Here is a 22,571-nt window from a genome sequence, read left to right on the forward strand (position 1 = left end):
TGTGTGAAATTTAAAGTTCATTTATTCCTCTAATTAGGATAGATGTCACTTGTTGTTCATTTTAACTCTTGTTGATCTATTGATTGAAAGAAAGATTAGATTTGTAATTTATTGCATTTTTAAAATTAAAATCCCTACATAGATCACAAGTTAGACTTTAGATTCTTACATGTAACAAAAAATCAATAAAGAGTACTCTAATACAAACATAAGAATCACAAATATATCAAATTTTTAGTTTTCACATTGGGTTAACCATTATCAACTAGGAAATTGGAAAATTAGAAAAAATATCATGAATTAACCAACCACAAAGCTCTGAAATCATGAAAATGTATTTGTAATCTAACCAATAAAGCCATCAAAATAAAACATTAACATAATATAGATCAAACCAATTCTAAACTACTCCTTTGATGAAGCTTCATTTTTTCCTTTCTTCTCTAATGTTGCTCTTAATTGAATAAATACACAAAATATTGAAAGAAAATCAATAGAGTGATTATGGGAACATTAGAAATGTAGTTGTTAAGAATGAGGAAAATGGGTCTAATTTATAGAATTTTGGAAGTCAAATTAGTGGTAAGGATCACGGATGAATCAATGATCAAGATTGCATTTGGGAACTCAAAATTAGCAAAAGACAAATTGAATTGTACATTTGGAAAATGACACAATTGTAATAAATTGATTATACAAAAAGAAATGTTTATGCAAAAATGGGAAGTTCTCATGATTATGACAAATAATAGCTTGAACGAACGCACAAATTAGCAATGCATAAATCAGAACGAAATTTTGATTTTAAATTAATGGGTGGAAGGTGTAAGGAAGTGGAAGGTAAAGGTATAGGATGGAAACCCAAATTAAGGAAATAGAGGGAAATTTTTAGAAATAAGAAATTAAGGGAATATAAATTATTCAAATTTATCAATTCCCTGCACTTAGGAAATTAGACAACTAATTAAATAAAAATTGGTTAATTGTGAGATGAAAGAGGAAAAGGGGATAGATAAATATAATTTATTTAGCATGACATAAGACTTAACAAAAAGGGATAATTAATGGTTTTTCACCACTAATTGATGAAATTAAATGATCAATAATGAAATTGACAAAATCACATGATTGGACATGGTAAAAGGGTTTAATATTGATAGGACATGACAAAAAATAGGGACATGTATTAGTGATTAATCAAATTATTATTATTATTAAATTAATAAATAATGACACAATATCAATGATATGATAAATATCACATGCTCATATAGAAGACATGTGAAAAGAGGGGTGGGAGCATAGGTGTTGACCATATTTTATTGTCTGCACCAAGAACAAGGAGAACCCAAAGAATTTAAGTTGCATGGACATTAGCAAGGATAGGGATCCCAACAAGAAATGAGCTCTTCCCACTACAACACTACACCAAGCCACTATAACATTCAAAAATGTGGTAACACTCTTTATTTGTTCTTGTCTAGGCTTTCAAATCATTGCCTTTGAGTTTAGAAAATTATATCTAAAATATTTAAGGGTGTGTTTCTAATTTTGTATGATATGATTTGATTTGGGGGGATAAGATTCGATAGTGTAAACATTCCAATAGATGATATGTCTTATTGTATGATGGTTGAAGACTACTTACTACCATGAAAGGAAATAGAGTATGACAAGGTGGACTTTTCATCTACTTTACTGGGTACAAAATGATTTTGTGCATGGAACTAATTCGAGGTGAAAGCCCCATGTAATGTAGCTTATCATCCTTTTATTAAAAAAGGATGTTTGGTATTAAAGGTGTCCATTAAAGAGGGTCAATATAATGTCAGCTAGAAATTTTATTTCTAGGCATTTTAAGGGTAAGGTGGGATAATGATTCTTTTTTTAAAGGAGATTGTAAAGAGAAACTAGGCATATAAAAATGTATTCATTTTATAAATTCTAAACAAGATCTTGAGATTGAATATGTGTTCATATACTTGCTTGGGGATAAAAACCCTTTAGGTCTTGAGATTGAATGTAAGTTCATATTCTTGCTTAGGGACAAAAATTACACTCTAGATCTTGAGATTGAATATAAGTTCACATTCTTACTTAGGGATGAAAAACCTCTAGGTGTCTGATTGGATGATGAAAACTCCACTCTGGGATTATCATTGAACTGAATGTCTTTTAGGAATATTTTGAATTTTCTAAAATACTTTACTATAGTGATGTTCCAAATTGCTAGTGTTGTCAGTGTCCTCGCTATAGTGTTTTCATTTCATGAATGTATATTACTGAGTTGAAAGTGTGGAATGAATCTTAAATATTTTAACTACATGAATTGTAAATTTTCAAATTTCTAGTTTGCTTCATGGTTAGAAATTATATTGTATTATCTACGCTTGATAATTTTATTGTGAATTACAACTCAAACAATTCTTTAGATTGGCATATCATTCAATTCTTGTTTATTTCTTATCATAAAGGCTATTGTGCTAGTATGAGCAAGCAATTGCAAGACTTTAAAAGTGTTGCTATTATTGTACAAGTTGGTTGCTATTGAATTATATTCTAGAATTTGTAAACCGTTTCAAATTAATTTCTCAAGATCACATATAGAATTTGTTGGTTAGAATGTATATTTTACAAGGATTTTTTTTTTGAATTCGTAATCAAACTTTCTAAGCTTTTACCAGTTAGTGATTTATTGTTTGATTATAGAACCCATGTGGTTCTCTACTATCTTCATATCAGTATTATAGTAATCTTGTAATGGAATTTAGAAGTTATGGCTTTCAAGATCTAAATCATCATAGTCTCTCATATTTATATTTGTATGTGTTATTGGTTATGCAAATTATTAGCATTAAGCGCAATAGATTAGATATTAAACATATTATAGTCATGGTGGACTCTCATCCTTTTTTGTATTAATATCTTGAACGAAAAAGTACTAGATTTAATATATAGTATTGGAAAATTATCAAATGACCAAAAATTTCAAGTTGTGTCTTCGTGTTGCTTTAAAAGAAATTTCCACTCATTATTAGGGTACGTGGATGAAAATGGGAGACAAAAAGGACATCTTAATTGCCCACATTTTTAAATCAATAAAAAATAAATATTGGATGGTAAATTGTATGTAGTTGTACTCAATATTTGAAGATGTGCTACGAACAAAAGTTAGCATTTTAGATATAGTTTCTAAACTAATATTTTTTTCCAATGGTGACAATAAAGGGGAAATAGGAGAGCATGTGAAGTGCTCATTTATTTTTCAAAAACATATAATATAGTATCTAGTGCCCCTCTTATCTCTTCCTCTCCCTTTCACTTTATCACATTACCCATTCACTTTATCACATTACCCAAAAAAGAATGCATTATAGTGTGCTTACATTTCTGGAGAAAAAAAAAATTTAAATGGTGAAAAAGGGATATGGGTCCTATAATTATTAACACGCATACTCTATTTTACCTTCCTTGTTTTGTCAATTTAGAGCAATCACTTTGTAATTTTCTAGATCGAATATTATAGTATCTTCATGTATTGTATTTGAATTTAATAATATATAGTCTGGTTTTCATCTTTTGTGTATATTCTATTAGATTGATATAGAATTGAATTCCATGCCAAAGAAACTAATGGAAAACTCAAATTTTAGATGAGTATGAGATTTTAAAAAATTGTGAAATCATACAACTAAGAAATTGAAGCTTGAAGTTCAAGGTACATCCTCTTTGCCATCTAAATTCTATATTGATCAATTTTTTCAAACATTGATTATTTTAACTTGACCAAGTAGGTGTAGCTATCATAACTTGCTATACTTCGATTGATTATAATGTCAATATGTACATGTCTGTAATTTTATTGAAAGGTGTAAAATAGATAATTTTGTACTGTAATTCATGGGTATCACCTTTACTCCTCAATGTCACCCATTGTGAATTATATATTGAAACGTGTTTCCTCTCTCTTTTGTTCATGCCCAACTCTCATTATAGTTCATGTGATATACTCCTATATTTGAGTCCAATTCACTTCACTAAGCTAATATCATTCCACATTTGAAAATATGTTTACAACTATAGGGTTTAAAGTGTGGTATCAACCACCTACAAGCAAACTACATCCTTAAATTCTCATTTATGTGCTAGGAAATAATTCACACTTATATTTTTCTTTATGTACATATTGACTCGCCACATTTCCCTATCTTTTATCCTTCTAGTTGTCACTAGTATTTTATCCTTAAACAAACCCCCCATTTCTTTTTAAAATGTTATTAATCATCCCAATCCCCCATAATCTTCACCCTATCATATTTAAATGATTGTGACAAACTCCTACGTTTCTTTCCAGAATTATTCTTAATCAAACCTTCTCACACCTCCACTTTCAATAGAAATCCACATTTAAAACTTGTCACAAACATGAACTCCAATTTCTCTATCCCTCTTTCTATAAATACTTCTTTATCCTCATTTGATATTATTATAGCTCATTCTTGTTTTATCTCTTATACATCCCTTAATAGCTACAACCATATTTCCTCTTATTTGCATTTACTAGCCCATCCTTAAAACATTAACTCCATCCATCTCCTTTTTTTGGACTTCCATTTTATTGTCTTCCCTTCTCATGCTTTCCATACCATATATGGTTCTTAGCTTTTATGCTACATTTGTAGCAATTATTTTGTGGCTCGTTCTTTCCCATTACTACCTCTTAAGTTCAACCATTGTCTAATCTTAACATGACTTCTCTAATAATGAAGAGCCTATAATAACTGTGCACACATGGAAGGCCACTTACACTCATTATCTTTATGACGATAACATTCCTATGAAATTTTACTTTACAATTTTATGGGTTATTTTCTTAATTACTATCTTATTTGATGCTAAGAACACTTTCTTAAAATTTTCAGATTTCTTTGCTTCTAGACCCTCTTCTCCTCTATTACACTTTATAGTATAGATATCATTCCTTGTTTAGTGTTATATTATATACTTTTTCTTTCTTTGCTTCTAGACTCTCTTTTCTCCTCTATTACACTTTATAATATAAATATCATTCCTTGTTTAATATTATATTATATATACTTTTTCTTTAAAAATTCAGATTTCTTTGCTTCCAGACTCTCTTCTCTCCTCTATTACACTTCATAATATAAATATCATTGCTTGTTTAATATTATATTATATTGTTTGAGGACCAAGAATACTTGGCTCACCCCTTTTACTTTTAAAATATTTGTAACGTTCTATTTCTTTTGGGATATCCCACATTTTCGCTTATACATAATTCACCTGCTCCTAAAGGTTTCCCTTCCACTAAACCTTCACAATACCCCTTTCCTTTTATCCCAAAAATCTCATGCTTGTTCCTTCCACTTGGTTAAGTCGCCCAATTTACAAATTCCAATTTGCTCACTTTTATGAGCTTATATTTTGCCATGTGATGGTTTTCATTATGCATTAAAATTTGATTGGTTGTGGACTGATCCTTGATTGTCCCATGATTGGGGTAATATCCAAATCCTACACATGATCGATATGAAGTTTGAAATTATGCCGAAGAAACAACCAAAAACTTGAACAATAGTGGACTGTGTCCAAGACTGAATAAAATTTAACAAATGACGCAACATCATTGAAGTTGGAAATTGAAGCCCACATGGATGAAGATATGTCATCTTTCCCAGCAGAATTGGATCACTTATTATACATGCAAAGCCTAAACAATAATAATTTGGAGAAACAAATACAAAACCTTTGTGCACTTATTTAATTAAACCTTGAACTTACCAAACATTCTCCTAGTTATCTCAAGATGATATTAAGCATATCCTCAGTCACAATTGGAATTAATAAATAATAATGTGTACAAATCGATTGTGACCTATTCAAAACAAAATTAAACACGTCAAGAACAAAATTAATTGTTTGACCTATTCTAAACACAATGAAACAAGTCAAATCCTGAAGATGAACAAAATTTGTCTAATAAAATAGATTTACGCTATAAAGCCAGTTTACATTGAGAACACTGAAAAAAGTAAATAGAAAATCTTAAGATAGACTCCATGCCACATTTTGAACTAGGTAGATAACAGACATCACTGTAATTAGGAAAAATAGTCAACTTGCCCTAACAATCCAGTAAAATCCCCTAAGTATCTTCAATTAGAAGCATATTTCCATATGATGCCATCAACAATACTTAGAAACATCCCGATACTATAAAAAAAAGCATTTGCTTACATACCATCTTCGGGAGCCAAAGATTACGAGGATCCATAGAATTGAGCAGTATTCAAAAAAGAAAGAGAAGCTAGTTAGATCTAGTCTCCCATCCTAACAATTATTTGTTTCAGAAAGCCTCAAAGAAGACAAACTTGGCTATGAAAAATCCCCACTATTCTCTCGAGACCAACTTAGCCAATAGTTTAGGCGGTGAAGTCAACTATGGCTCAAAGTAAGGCCTCCCGTATGATTTATTAAGAGTAGAAACATGTTTTTTGAGTCAATTTTACAAGGTTTCTCTTATTCTCTTTCAACATTTGTAATGACAAACAAAATAATGCATCAATTCATTTCAGTCAATTACAAGATCATCAGTAGATAATTTTATAAGCTAAAACTGGCAAGCAGTAATTTCCTTCTCGATAAACAAGCATAGCACAGTATATTAAAAATGTTGGATCTATTCTTACAAAGGCTCTAATGCAGAAAGATTCTACTAGGTAAATGGATGTCTCAGTCAAGTATGTTAAAAGTTATTTTTTATAAACATTATTTTAAGTTTTCAAGGAGCAGCACAAGCTTTGGATTGCTTCAAATGTCTACAACTATAGGCCAGATATCAAGAAACCCATAATGTTCTCCAGCATACCATAAAGAAGAAACATGTGTAGACTGATCTCTTTGAAAATAAAAGTTTCAAGGAAAGAGTAAACTAATTGAACCCAGATTCCTATAGATTTGCTATTATAAATCATTGTACAAACAGAATATAGTATGTTGGTAGTACAATCAAAATAAACTCTGTTGGTCCCAACATCGCAAAGAAACCTCAACCTAAGCCATCACAGTGTACTATGTTTCATAATCTCTATTATAACAAGAAACCAGCTTCTGATTTTTTCCTTTATCAATCTAACAATTCTTTCGGTTTTAAATATCAACTAATGCTTATATAAGCATGATGTTGAGGTTTAAGTGCTAGGAACAAAAATGAGCACTATTTTAAGAAATATAAAATAAGATAACTTGAAGATGATTCCCAATTGCTTTGGTAACAACTTTGAGAACCTCATGTGAGGGCAATACTGTGCTTCCAGACATACACACCTTGATCTTGGCCGTTTATTTGGGCATTCAAAGAACCCAAACCACAACAGAACAAAGGACTAATACTTTTAATAAAATATCCCTTTTACCTGCAAGAAGAAAGCAACGGAACATAAATACAAGAGCAAATAAATAAGAAACTATATATTTTCACGCTCATCCTTTAGTTCAATATTCCTATATTTCATAAATTTAAGAATCGATATTCTTAAAGTATATGGTAAGGACTACTGTACAAAGAGAGTATCCTTTGGATGTTAAAAAAAATGATTGTATAGGATCAATTATTGACAAGAACATGAACAGAAGATGTGCAATCAACAGATTTCTTCTCACCAGATACTGAAATACAAGTTGAAACAGTCAACCAACCTATACTGCATCCAATTCCAAGTCAACCATACCTTAGAGTCAATTAAGGGCACTAATTTTTAGTGAATTTTACCAAATAGATAAACCTTGTTTTTTATATCTTAACCAAAGGTCTATGCTAAGCTCTATGTCAGCTAGAAAAAGGGAATTTTACCAAGTACAAAAAACATAAAGAATTGCAGGCAGTTGCAACCCTCACACAGATAGCCAGCTTTGGCCGACTGCGTTGTACATTTAGAATCGCATCTTCTCTTTCACCTTCACAATGACTAACTATAAGCCTATATGTTTAGTGATATGAATTAGATTCTAATCCTCAGTTTAAGTAATTGTTTAATAGCCATAGGCAATTTTTTAAAATTGGGATTTGGTTTTTATTATAGAAGATGCAAAAACCATTTCCATAGGATATAATCAATAATGTGCTTTTAAAACATAAAACCATTTGTCAACATGGTCTCAGTTCTTGCCTGGAGTGGAAACTCATATTTAAGCCAATAGGCTTTTTACTGTGGACATCGCCCACTGACAGAGCTTTTAAAACATAAAACCATTTGTCAACATGGTCTCAGTTCTTGCCTGGAGTGGAAACTCATTTAAGCCGATAGGCTTTTCACTGTGGGCATCGCCCACTGACGGAAAACTGTCAGTTTGCTGATAAATTGTCATATACTGTAAAAAATCACCATTCCGTGCCTGAATAAAATGTTTTGCCTGAAAAAACAAACTCTTGTGCGGTTGATATGTACAGTGAGCTGCTCCCAGTGGGCTTTGGTGGACAGCGAGATGCTGGTGCAACCAATGTCTCGGGACACAGAGCAGCTGGCCAGGGTGCAACAAACACGCCATACAGCAGTTTGCTGGAAATCCCGCATGAGACACAGAGGTGCTTGGTTGTGACTGTCACTGCTTCAAGAACTACTGCCATTTGTTTATTGGGATTATAGTAGAGGATTTTGGAATTGATTGCAGATGCTGAGAGAAAATTGAAGCAGGGCAAGTTGTTTTATGGAAATGAGGAGTGCAAAACTGGGCGAGGCCAGAGTAGTGCAGTGGTTTTCATCGAGCGGCGTTGGTGTCACCTCCACCCTCTTGCTATACCACCTCCACCCTTTCGCGTTACCACATCTTTTGACATTTTGTAGATTCTGACTCAATTTATAGAGAATTTAACCAGATCGTGTCATTTTGAGTTTGCTTTCGACATTTTTCAGATGGCAGGGGTGGTCAAAAAGCGTTGAGTTCCACTGCTGACATTAAAGTATGATCACTTCGATAAATAAATCGAGAGCTAATTGAAAAGATTGTTTATTAAATTAATTGTGATCATTTGTTGCATCTATAAATTAAGAGCTATTGAAAAGATTGTTTGTGAAATCAACTGTGTATGGATTTTGGGATGGATGATAGCATTACCGTTATAAGGATTTACCACATTTAACCAGCATGAAGAAGTTTGATTTAGATTTGAGCTCATAATGCACAGGGAACAAATGCATAACTCTTTTGCTTATTGCTATGCACAACTCAGAGCCTTCCTGCAGATGGTTCATCAAGCAGGTTAATGGAGCCCAATGTTTTGCAAAATTTAGGACCTTCATTTGGGTATTAATGTAGGAGATTCAAGAATATGGAAATAACAATATCCTTCAAACAAGTTTTTTCTTTTAGTTAAGGCTCTTGCACATGCATCACAACATGATCCTGAAGGATCGGTCTGTAATAGAAGGATTGCATACTGCAAAAGAATTTGAGAAAAAACACAGATTATAGAAAGGCATATCGTATATATGAGCGTTAGCAGTTATGTTCCAGTGATCAAAGTAAAAGTAAAAGCATCAAACATTGTATATAAGGGATTGATTTTCCATGGTCATCGCTTTGGATGAATTTTGAATCATTTGTATCAACCTTTGATTTAAACCTTATTTGTTTATTCACATCTAATATCTTTTTTATTTTATTGCAGGAATGCACGCAAAAGCTAGAGTAAGTGCAAAATTGAGCAATGAAAGTGGTCAGATTGGTGCCATTTAATTATTATATGTGCATTCCTGAACACGCACCCCCCATATATGTGTCTAGATGCGGAAATGGATATATTGGTTCTATGGGACAAGATTATGCGAGTTCAAAAATTAAATATTACTATTGACAAAAGGGCAAAGAACGAAAGGGGATAAGATGAAGTAATCAGAGACGGAAATGATGTTCCCAGAATTATCCAGAATTAAAGACGATGATCTTTTGAATTGTTGTTACTCTGGAAATTCACCAACAATCTCACTAAAATGTCTTCAGCGGCTCCTAATACATCATTGCAAAGGAATTCCGCATGTAGGAGGGTTCGCTGTGGAAGAACATGGGATTTTACAAATGGAGAAGTCGGTGTGCCTGGAACATCCGCAGAAGGTATATGTATGTGTGGAGTTCGAGTGTGGGGCTTGTGTGGAAGGAGAAAAGCGTGTGCGTGAGGAAAATCTATGGACATAGTGATTCGCTGCATATAACTCAAATTTGTATGGGTCATTGGCACGACTGGCAACAAAGATAACTTTTAGAAGTAAATCTTGCAAATTACAAACTTAAGTGATTAATTGAAGTGGAGAGGTGTTTGATTAAAAAATGACTTTTCATAAAGGCACAACATCTCGGCTGATGCCTCTTCACACTTATAAATACTAGCAGTCGCAAGCTTTTGTGCTTGCAACGATGAGCCAATAGATATTTTCAGGGAAGGGCCTCATTCATCAAATATTGAGGACTGTTGAATTAAATGACACGTGCAGTCTATTATTCTCCTGAACGATTTGCCTTCACTCGTGGATGATGTCTATGCTCCTGGTGTAGGCATAGTGCTTGCTGATTTGCTCTGCTATTTAACAATAGACTTGCTGGAGTGTCTTTTGCCCATGTTGGTTTGGAATTCAAGCTTATTTATTTTTTGATCGGTTAATTGAGGGACCAATTAGGGGTCCTCGCCCATAAAATCAAAGAATGAGAATCTACATCCAAAAGAGCTTGGAACATACACATAACTATTGGACATCACATTACTCTTAGAAAGATAAACCACCATTAACGTGGTAACAGAGCTTAAAATGCTAATAGGCTATTAAACTGGGCCAAATAATGTAACATTCTTCATCCGCATAACAAAGAATTACAAAGCTTCAGTTAGGAGCAAACACGAGAGCCTAGCAGATGCAAACAAACGTGTTTGATCTCCTATCCTTAAAAAATAGAGCTCCATGGTCCACTAGGAGCCTTTGTTAATTGCCTCCACAGCTTTCATCTGTGATATTTCTTTTTTCCCCTTCCTCACACCTCTTTGTAGCAGAAATTCGTCCAGGGCAGAAAAAGCCCCCAAACCATTCAACTCTTAAAAACGAGGGGGTGAATTCTAAAGCAGTAAACTCTCATTACAAGAAATAAATCCCCAAAATCCAATAATAAGTCGAGATTAGCACCTTTAATTTGCAGCTACACCTATTGCTCCTTTGTGTTAGAGTAAAACTCAAACAAAAAACATGAGATTTCAGCAAATGAATTGTAAACTTCAAATTCAATCACATAATCACCATGGATAGAGCAGAAATTTGGTGTGCATAAACATAATGAATTGAAGGCATGACTTGTTAAATATTGAACCAGAAGATTATAATTTATTCAATAACAAATAAAAGATTACACAAGACATCATACACAAATTTGAGGGTGAAAAACCCTCCAATTGAGAGTGAAAAACCCAGCCCCACAAAAGATAGATCCTTTACTGAATGTTCAAAAACAAATGCAATGATCTCAAGCTTATGATTGTTAACTCTTAACAGTCAATCAATAAGCCTTTTTTGCAGTTCGATCATTTTGCTATGCATACAGAGAACATACAGTGCTGCAAGTATCCCACAGACACTTTTAAGTAAGATAACAATTTACAATTTACACTAATAAGATGATCATACACTGATCATTCATAATTTCAGTCATCTCCAGTGCTCCCTGTAGTAATAAATTATCACTATCTACAGTCAATAAAACTTAACATATCCACTCACTTCTTCTGTTTTGCCTGAAGCAAAATAAAATACAATACCCTGACTGTACACATGGTGAATACCAATGATGCTCAACCCCATTCAAATGGTCTAAGCAGGGAAGACCCGAGGGACACAACCGCTACTTAGTAGCGAACCTTCAACAGAGAGGATCCAACAACGATTCCAACTCACCTGACCTACTCAACATTGTTAGAGTATACAGCTGGACGACTCTCTCTGGCTGGTGACAGCTACACATAATATTAATTATCGGGGCATAAGCAAACATTATGGAATATAAGGCAGCTGTTACAATAATATATTTTCATCCAGAAGAATTGCTGCAGCAATCTTTGTCTTTTTGTTATCAACCAAAAAACATATCATAGAAAGTCAAAAGACAGACGCTAAGAAGAGACTTTTCAGCTTTGATGAAAGATACTGTGACTCAACAACCACAAATACATGTGGCATACAACAATCGATCGATACATTGAACAGAAACGGGTAATTGCTAGGAGGAGATAGATACATACCTACAAATTTGCCTATAATGCAACCTATGAGGATTTTTCTATTCTATAGGAATCTGCTCAGATCTCATATATATCTATGTATGAGCAACAAAGGTACCCCAAGAGACCGCTACTTCTAATATATTTTCAGGGAAGGACCTCATTGATCAAAGACTGAGGACTGTTGAATTAAATGACATGTGCAGTCTATTATTCTCTCTCAGCTCCTCGGATCATGATTCATGAAGGATTTGCTGACTGAGTCTTGATTAAAACCCTCGGAGTAGGGTTCACTGCCTAAATCTTGATTGAAACTGTCGGGTAGGGTTTGTGGCCTGAGTCTTTATTTAAACCCTCAGAGTACACACACTCTCCCCAGTTAATGAAGATGATAATGTTGGTACTATAACAGAGCGAAAATGAATTATGACCTCCCGTTATCCAGGGTTTTCAGTCTGAATTAGACCCTCAATTCAATTCTTTTAGTTTGAAAATGGCTGTAAGACTGCTGAGAAAGTTAGAAATATAACCCCAAACTCACACAAAATAGGTAATAAGTTAATATACCCTGAGGAAAACAAAGACGAGTAACATCACATCAACTCCATCTCTAGCAATTCAAAATTAACACAACAATATGAACTGGGCCCAATTCATTTATGTTGTTTGAAAATCAGCACACGGCTATCATTAAACAAGCATTAACCATCTAAAGAGTTCTAAAAAGCACCAGCAAAAATATATAATTTCACTGTGGCTGTAAGAATGTGCTAGGAAAATTCAAAATGAAACCTCAAACTCAGGCACAAAAAATGAATTAATCTACATATGGAAAAGGACTTTGTGGAATTTTATCATTTTTACAAATTTAGATGATAATTGTTTCAGTATTTTCAATCATTCAACAAAAGAATATACTACTATCGGTATTTTGTTGCACATACATAATAGAAGGATTGCATACTGGAAAAGAATTTGAGGAAAAACACCGATTACATCCAGTTGCAATGAAGAGAAAGAAGGCAGAAATATGATGGACTGTTTGCTATGTGTTCAAAATCATATATTCAGAGCAGATTTTATAAGAATTATTCTCTATAAAGTTGAAAGATTCATTATCCAAATCAGTTTGTTACACTGAAGTACCAAACAGAGGTGACGATTTCAAAAGCAAACTCCAATCATCATTTACAGACAATAGTAATATATGTAGTCACAGGCATCATATGCACAGCGGCGTCAATGAAGGAGTAAGGTCTAGTTCTAATGACTGAAGCAACAAGCCAAGTTCTATTTGCTGCAGTTAGATTCAATAGTAGTTATGGCAAAGGAATGCAAACTATAAGCCAAATAGCAATTATTTGTGTCATGCACAGTCAGCAAGGTCACCATTCGAATATTTGAGCAGTGAAATACAGAATCAGAAATCGATTTGGAAGTGGTCAATGGTGATTGTCATATAATTGGCACACCATATCAGACATTGATGGAAACAAAAGAATATGTGTATGAAATTTTACAAGAGTCAGATCTACATCTGAACCCCGACAAATGATAAAACAGGGATAATACTTCTCTGAACATTTGAGAACTATTCAGACTGATGCTTGTTTAGACACCTTCAGCTCTATTCTTTTCAGAACATTTGCCCTTCGAGTGTTTGGTAATACGAAATCTGGAATTTATGCATGGAGTCATGGTCTATCAAATTTGCAAGCACAAGCAGTCTGCGTATCTTTTATAGTTCTGATAGCATTCCGACTTGAGGAATATATTTTGCCTTAGCATAGAAAGGCATATCGTATATATGAGCATTAGCAATTATGTTCCAGTGATTAAAGTAAAAGCATCGAACATTGTATATAAGGGATTGATATTCCATGGTCATCGCTTTGGATGAATTTTGAATCATTTGTATCAACCTTTGATTTAAATCTTACTTGTTTATTCACATCTAATATCTTTTTGATTTTATTGCATGAATGCACGCAAAAGCCATAATAACTGCAAAATAGAGCAATGAAAGCGATCAGATTGATGCCATTTAATTATTACATATGCATTCCTGCACACGCACCCCCCCATATATGTGTCTAGATGCGGAAATGGATTGGATATATTGGTTCTATGGGACAAGATTATGCGAGTTCAAAAATTAAATATTACCATCGACAAAAAGGCAAAGAACGAAAGGGGATAAGATGAAGTAATCAGAGACGGAAATGATGTTCCCAGAATTATCCAGAATTAAAGACGATGATCTTTTGAATTGTTGTTACTCTGGAAGTTCACCAACAATCTCACCACAATGTCTTTGGCGGCTCTTACTACATCATCGCAAAGGAATTCCGCATGTAGGAGGGTATGCCTGGAACATCCGCAGAAGGTATGTGTATGTGTGGAGTTCGAGTGTGGGGCTTGTGCAGAAGGAGAAAAGCATGTGCGTGAGGAAAATCTATGGACATAGCGATTCACTGCATATAACTCATAATTTGTATGGGTCATTGGCACGACTGGCAACAAAGATAACTTTTAGAAGTAAATCTTGCAAATTACAAACTTATGTTAAGTGATTAAGTAAGGTGAAGAGATGTTTGACTAAAACATGACTTTCATAAAGGCATAACCTCTCGGCTGATGCCTCTTCATACTTATAAATACAAGATGTAAAATCAAACAAAGGGAGACAATTCATATTTTTTCTCTTTAAAATTTTTACATATCCAAGTGATATATGTGCACTTGATATATTATATTCTATTGGCCAAGACTAGGTGATTGAACAAAGCTCATGGATTTGAATTATTGGGTAAATTATGTGCGGTCCGGATAAATTCGCAATAGATGGATCATCTGTAAGGAGTGTATTTATTGCCATTTTATTTCAGCATAATTATTTTAAATTTTGGAGTTGAAATATTATTAAGTTGTCCTTTATAATTATTCTTTAAATTCTATAAATATTTTAATGTTCAAACAAGTGGATTGGATCGTTATTGCATTTTAAATTTGATAACATAGATATTGTGAAATATTCAATTATTTCCATATTTATGTCTAGTTTGTCTCCATGTCACAAGAGTTAATTCTAGACTAGTTTAAAATAGCGCTCGTATAATTGATCAGTCGCATCTGGCTTATTAATTTGTTTATAGTCTAAGTAAATTGAACTTTATAAAGTTGCACATTTCAACTTATAATACTAACTCTATCGCCCTTTTCTCAACACTGGTCTTTATATTATTCATGATTCATAATTCATATGCTGGCAATTATTTCATATCTTTCCTTTAAAGAATTAATATATTCATTTGTTGCAATCATCTGTAATAATCATTTTTGTTTTAAGCACTCATATATTCATTCATTATTCTTAATTCATAATTTGAAAGTTAAAAGCTTTCTATAATTTTTGTCATTTGGGAAACTTTCGTTGCATTTGTATTCTAACCAATCTGCTATAAAGATCTTGGATCTAAGTTGTTGTCGAAGATCAAGTGCACCCGCCTTGGCCTTGCAGAGCCAGAAACGTAAGGGATTTGGATCGCACCGATCAGTCCCGTCAAGTTGGCCATAACCGGTTGGATATCCCAACATCGAGTTGCCAAGGCTCATAGGATTCCAATCTGCAATTTTGGGAACCAACATAAGTGTCATGTGATGGCCATCACAATTACAAGGCAGGACCATTGTTGTCAAAATGTCTCTAACATATGTTTTCTCATGTAATCAAATGATGGTACATGTTGTTTCACGGCTTAATACAATTGCAAGAAAATTGTAAACTGATAGACAATGCTCGTGAACTATTTGTTTAAGTACCTCAAATAAATGTTAATTACATGCAAACCAGAGATGCATAGAAAACGTAGATTATCTTCACAAGTTTGTAAGTTACGACTCTTTTATGTTTCTTCTTTCGGAACATGTTATCATTGTATCCTAATATTTCCCCTCTATTGTTTTTTATCTTACTAGAGAACGGTCATGGATGGAAGGAGGAGGAGTTGCATAGACAAAGGGCCATAATGACTTTGAGGAAATTGGTTGGGATGGGGCATGAAAGAAAAAGGGGAGTTGGAGTGTGGTGAAATTGGTTGACAAAAGTTTAGGGCTCGAACTATGACTCCTTGGTAAAAAAATGCATGGAACTTCCCAAGAAAGTCAAGAGCAAGTTATAAGAAACAATATTTTCTAATGGTGGGTATTCTATCCTACTTATTTGGAAGCAAACCTTTTGGTTATTCAAACAAACTTAAACAGTCATTCCAAATTCCCCCTGGTGCACTTCCATTACTAAACAGCATTTCAACTAAAATCTTAATGTTAGGCATAAAACATCAATATCTTCATAGAGGCACCAATCATACTCCTTACCATATGGCAAACACATGGGTAGTGCATGCTTGTCTTAGTAAGTAAGAAAGATATCATGATTTATATCCCCAATCAACTTAATACTTACTCAGTAATATGGTGCCACTACCCCATAACTAGAAGCTTTTGAACGGGATGGTACTACAGTAATACAATGAAAGTGGAGGAGTGAGAAGGTCTAAATAACTTAGGAATTGAAAGTAAGAGTTAGTCACAATCATCTAAGCATGAAATGGTGAAGATTATAAGAGATTGGCATAGTTAATAAGATTTAGAAAAGAAATGGAGGGTTTGTTTATGGATAACATACAAGAGTTAAGAATTAAAAAACTGTGATCATGGAGATTTAATATGTACAAAATGGTATAAAAAAATATGAGCGTGATTAAATTACTACCAAGCACATAAATGATAATTTATTCATGTTGAGCAGAAGGATGGTTAAATTGGAATTTAAGGTATAACATGGTACTTACTCAAAATGTACAACATAACAACCGACTTCATCAATGTAGTCAGTTGCTACTTACATTCATAATTTGCAAGTTCATGTCATTAGAAAGCCAACATAGTGGGTACATCTCCAAAAGCTTCTAAATTCTCAGTCTTAATTTCTACTCTTAACACCTTTGATATCAAGATCTTCACCACGATACTCTTCCACATCAGCTTAGTTGGGATATTGTTGTCTTCTTTTGTAGTGTCTTTACTTGTTAGATTGACGATATCAATAAGTGGATTTTGTAAGGTTATCAACACCACAAAAATTGTTAGATTGATGGTATCAACAAGTGGACTTTGTAAGGTTATCGACACCACAAAAAATTGTTAGATTGATGGTATCAACGAGTGGATTTTGTAAGGTTTTCAAGACCACAAAAATTGAAGAAGTCCTTTCTAGGTGACTTTCTTATTTTCCTACAATACAGTTGCCCATTGATTCTACATAAAAATTGCTTGCTGACCTTTCAAAAACTTCTTAGAAGTATTCTCTTGAAATGAGAAAGCGAAATCAACAAAATTTCAATAACTCCTACTCAACTTCAATGTGAAAGTCCTTGCACGCATTGCTACTACTTGCAACATCACGAAGTCAAATCCTTCCAGATATGATCATGCAAACCTACCAAGAACTTCAGAAAACTTATAAATTGTCTTAACAAATAATCAACAATATGGCATGCTTCCAAAATTCCGAAGTATACTCTCACAATGTGTACCTGCTTCTTTCATATATTTGCAAACTTCCTCGTACTTGTGACAAAGCAATATATTTATCAACTTCTTTAATGCATTCAACATCTCAATGAAAAGATCCTTGATTTCTCTCCAAGACTATAACTAGCTTCCCCACCAAAGCATGATTGTTTCTAATCCTCTTCAGTTAAGCCCAAAAATAATGTTTCATTACATACTAGTGAATCCAAGGAACGCCTAAAGATGTCTTAGTTGGTTGTTTAGTTCCTTAAGATTTAATTGCCCTATCCACGAATGTGTTCATTAATTTAAAACAAGGATTAGTTTCATCATTTTCCTTCTTAAGCTAGAATGATCCTTCAACTAGCTATCCCTCCTCCAACATTGCTAACATGAGTTTTGAGAAAATATCAATCAAAGTGGAGATATTGGCTTCCATGTAGAAGAAATTGGTCTCTTCATTATCTTCAAACATTGAAGATGCATAGCAAAATTTTGTACCTTAACTTGCTTCTAGATCCTACGGTAGCAACCCTCATTCTGAACACTCTCTAGAATTCAAAAATTCACAAGCTTTTTGAGTTTTGAGAAATGTCAATTATTTTACTGACATAAAATTTACACTTTTATTTGGCAAAACATTATGCTAGAGCATTCCATGAACTCATGTGAGGTTAGATATGCCAATATGACTAAAGCTATCACACCCAGAAATCTAGGTGGAACTCACTAAAATTAGACCTTTCTATTTGTAGGATAAAATTTCCAAAGTGATAGGGGTGTTAAAGAAAAGTAATCTGCTAAACATGTATGCAAAAAAAAGCATATCTCTTAAAATAAATTTGACGTAGATGGTCATCAACTTTTAGGAAGTTTTGTGTCAAATATGTGTACTTTTATCTATGACATGCGATAGAACAGAGCAATGAACAGAACAAAAGATTTTGCAATATTGATGACAATCACAAGGGCAACAAACTTCACCCGTAAGAAGCTATGGGATGTGAATTATTGAAAAGATGGAAATAATAAGGTCAAAACCACTAACACATTGCATAACAAAGTACAAGTTATGTTGTAAAGCTCAAATAATGTATTTACCATAGTATCACGGGGTCGCATCCTTGCCCATTCCCCTGATGCACCCAAGACAGGAACACACCCGGGACGGGGGGACATCGTTCCCACATCCCCAACGGTGCCACCATTGGGCTACCGTCTCCACAGTGATGGGGGGACGTCCCATGTGGAGACAAGGGGATGGGGAAACATCCCTCAACCCCTCCAGGGTTGAAACAAACATCACCCATTTTGGACAAGTTATCTTGAGATTTGGATATATGAACAACTGAACATTGAACATTGGGAGAATAGCATGCTTGATGCTACTTGATGTAATTGTTTTTATGATGACATTGATGACATAGTGATACTCATACTTTTGATTAATTTATATCTATGACTTTTGAATTTGAATCTTCAATCTTTGATTAGTTAATTTATTTGATAGAAATTAGAAGTTAGACTTCTTTCATTGTTCAACGTTCAATGCAATGTAAAACTAAGCTAGCAATAGTGGTCATAATGAATTTTTACTTCATATTTATATCTTATATTGTTATGCATCTTTTTCGTAATTAGCATTTTAAGTACCATATGTAAAGTATATACTATAGACACCCCCCTCCATCTCCAGTCCCCAAAATGAGGCCCATTTCTCTCATTGTCCCCCATCTCCCTAGGTCGTGTAACTATGGTATTTACAAACTAACTTAATCTAATGAGCATTAAAAATAGTGGTCATCATCATCAATTTAAAAAAGAGTTCATCAGATGTTCAGACACTGAACCCCAAAACCAGCACCCATTCAATGTGTACAACTTAGAAACACACAAGATGATACCTACAAACTTTATAGACCCTAAAGCCCTACGCATACATGAACTCTCTCCAAACAAATCCAAAGAACAATAACGCAAGTGTATTTTGAAAAATACAGGTAAGCCTTTTATATTCAAAATTTCCAAAATGTATGAGAAAATCCGGTACTCAGAATATCCATTATTAAACCATCCAGAAAGAGTAGATAACTGGCAGAAAATAACACAAGTTGTGATGTAAAACTAGAAAAAACATCGAATTGATCAAACCCAACAATAAGGAAAACAGACAAGCAACTTTTCTCAATGTGAAAACCACTATACACTTTTATCCAAAATATTTTCAATTACAATTACTGTGAAAATTTGTCATTTCTAAACAAAAAACTTGCCTGGAAACATGAAAGACAAACCTTCCCACTGTTTCAGATGATCACTTATATTCAAAATTAGGCACAGGAGCACTAGGTTGATCAAAGCTGTCCAAAACCTCAGCCATACCGCGGCCTCCGCTGTGCTGGGTTTCCTTCTTACCGCCAAAAAGCCCTCCAAACCAAGAAGAAGATTCTTTATCTTCCATTGCATTGGACTGTGGAGCGGGAACCCCTTGCATATTAGGGATCCCTTGCATATGAGGAATCCCCTGCATATTAGGGATCCCCTGCATATTGGGCATCATTCCTTCATCCATGGGCGGAAGTCGCTGTTGCGCACTCAAAACGCGGTTGAGCATAATCCCTGCCCCTTCAATCAAGGCAAGCAAAACGCCGCCAACCACAGCAGCTCTAGCAGCGGCCCTTGGGCCCTGTCGCATCTGAAGAAACCCTCCCGTAGCAGCGCCTGCTATTATAGAATTCCAAGGATCCTCCTTCTGTCTCACATAAACCATGGAGCAGTCAAAAGCCGAAAAAAGGCCTCCCCACACGGCAAAACTTCCACCAGTTCTGGGTGCATTCATTCCTACAGTTTGGGTGGCGCCGATTAAACGCTCCCCGCGGGGTGAATTGTAGAATCCTCTGACAAAATGATAAACCGATCCCCCTACGGCTCCCATGCCAAAGGCCCCTCCAACATCATCTAAAATTCTATCTGGGCATGGCTCCCGTGAACTTTCAGGCGTGCCCATGATGTTCCACAGCTACTACACACTGCAATATTTTTCCAACCCTCAACCAGGCGTCTACTGCTGGTCGGAATCCCCTGCGCGGCGCTCTCGATGCCCTTTTCTTTCCACAGTGAGGAGGAATACCTATCGAGCTTTTCCGACTATGTTGTTATTCGGTGTATTTTTTTGACCAAATAGTTGCTCTGTATTAAGATACGGATTTCAAATACGAAATGTATCACATTAATATTATAAAGTCTGTTGCTCTGCAAATAGTTTGTAATACGACAGATTGTAAAGTCAGCCTAAAGTTTGAAAGACTTGATATTAAAAAGCAATTATCAGAGAATAATTCTTTATTTTTTATTGGCTCATCGGCAATTTCCTGAGGTTTAGGTTTAGGTTATTTTTCATAAACAAAAATTGTAAAAAATTACAAACGCGGCTGGCATCTCTTTACGTTTACGACGTCTTATCCGGCAGGCGCACCGACATCCCAACTCTGCGGTGCTTCTTCGGCTGCTGCATTTCAATCGGAATCGTGCCCTTCCCTGAAAATCATCATTATTAAGTTTAATGTTCTTGATATAATAAGTGGTAAAGGGGGTTTCAAATTAACAAATATTTTCTTATTGTATAAGAAAGAATTTATATATTCGAAATTCTCATTTAAACAAATTCTAATTAAATTTAATCAAGATATTTTGTATGCTGTAAATAAGTTAGGTAAATATCACATTTTCAATTTGTAAATATAACACTTTATTATTTTATTGCTCATTGGATAGGAATTTATGTTTTCTAATTTTTAAATTATAAATTAATACTCTCCCAAGTAAAAACCAATCAAAAGAAAAGTAATATTGATCATTTATTTATATACACAATCACACTAACGCAGAGACTCTAGTTCATCAAGAGCTCTTGTTATCCTATGTTTAGTTTAGTATGTATTTTAAGGCAATGTCCTCGTATCGCTATGTAAAGATAAATCATATGATTTGTGTGAAAGTAGATTGATTATAGTCGTAGTTCTTATTCATATTCATCTATATATGTTTTGTTTCATCTCATTTAACTATGCATTTACTAGTATCCATTCATCTTGTCTATGTGTTTATTATATTTCATTATAATATATATATTTTTTAATTATTTAGATTTTTAAACTTCAACTTTTAGATTGCTAAGTTTCTTTGTTGTTCTAATTTAAACAAACTAAACATGTGTTGGATGGAAATTGATGTTCTTCACTAGTATTTAATGACATCCAATGCATTTATTCTACTCATGGAGATTGTCTCACCTATCCTTTGATCATTTGAATAAAGAACTCGTTCTAGGAAGAGTCAATACTAATGCAATCCAATTCGATGTAAAGAAAAGAGGACAATGTCTCTGAGGTGCTTGCATTTTGTTTTGATGTCTTTAAATTTGGGTTGATCAATGTGTTGTGTCTTCATGGTTTGATCATACAACCTAACAAGAAAATTACCAATATATGTGAAACCCAAACTTTCAAAGAAAAAAGCAGAGCAAAAGAAGGTTGTGTATCCCATGAAGTCACAATTTACAAAAAAAAAAAAAAGAAGTTAAAACAAAAGTACAAATATGTACTCGTAAACTTTTCCCTTTATAACATAGAGATCTAATAAAGTATTTCAAGTAGTTTCACAAGCAAAAAAGCATTATTTTCGAAGTTTGATACCAATAGATTCTAGGATCTTATTCATTTGG

The 22,571-nt window shown here is 33.9% G+C and overlaps 1 protein-coding gene across 2 annotated transcripts; it reads right to left on the bottom strand.

Moving 5' to 3' along the window:
- Window positions 1-6,948: 6,948 nt before the first annotated feature.
- Window positions 6,949-21,114, bottom strand: LOC149562265 (mitochondrial import inner membrane translocase subunit TIM17-2-like). 2 transcript variants are annotated; one of them, XM_089825797.1, is made up of 2 exons: window positions 20,143-21,114; window positions 6,949-7,436 (listed from the first exon to the last, which is right to left on the bottom strand). In XM_089825797.1, exon 1 carries the CDS (start codon window positions 20,853-20,855, stop codon window positions 20,163-20,165), a length of 693 nt encoding a protein of 230 aa, XP_089681923.1. In that variant the 5' UTR covers window positions 20,856-21,114; the 3' UTR covers window positions 6,949-7,436; window positions 20,143-20,162. The 2 variants fall into 2 exon arrangements, with proteins under 2 accessions (XP_089681923.1, XP_089681922.1); XM_089825796.1 differs by having other exon boundaries at window positions 20,122-21,110.
- Window positions 21,115-22,571: the final 1,457 nt, after the last annotated feature.

Source organism: Cupressus sempervirens, chromosome 4 (genome assembly GCF_028749045.1).
Source record: "Cupressus sempervirens isolate cs-2001-9-10 chromosome 4, ASM2874904v1, whole genome shotgun sequence".
Classification (NCBI taxonomy): Eukaryota; Viridiplantae; Streptophyta; class Pinopsida; order Cupressales; family Cupressaceae; genus Cupressus; species Cupressus sempervirens.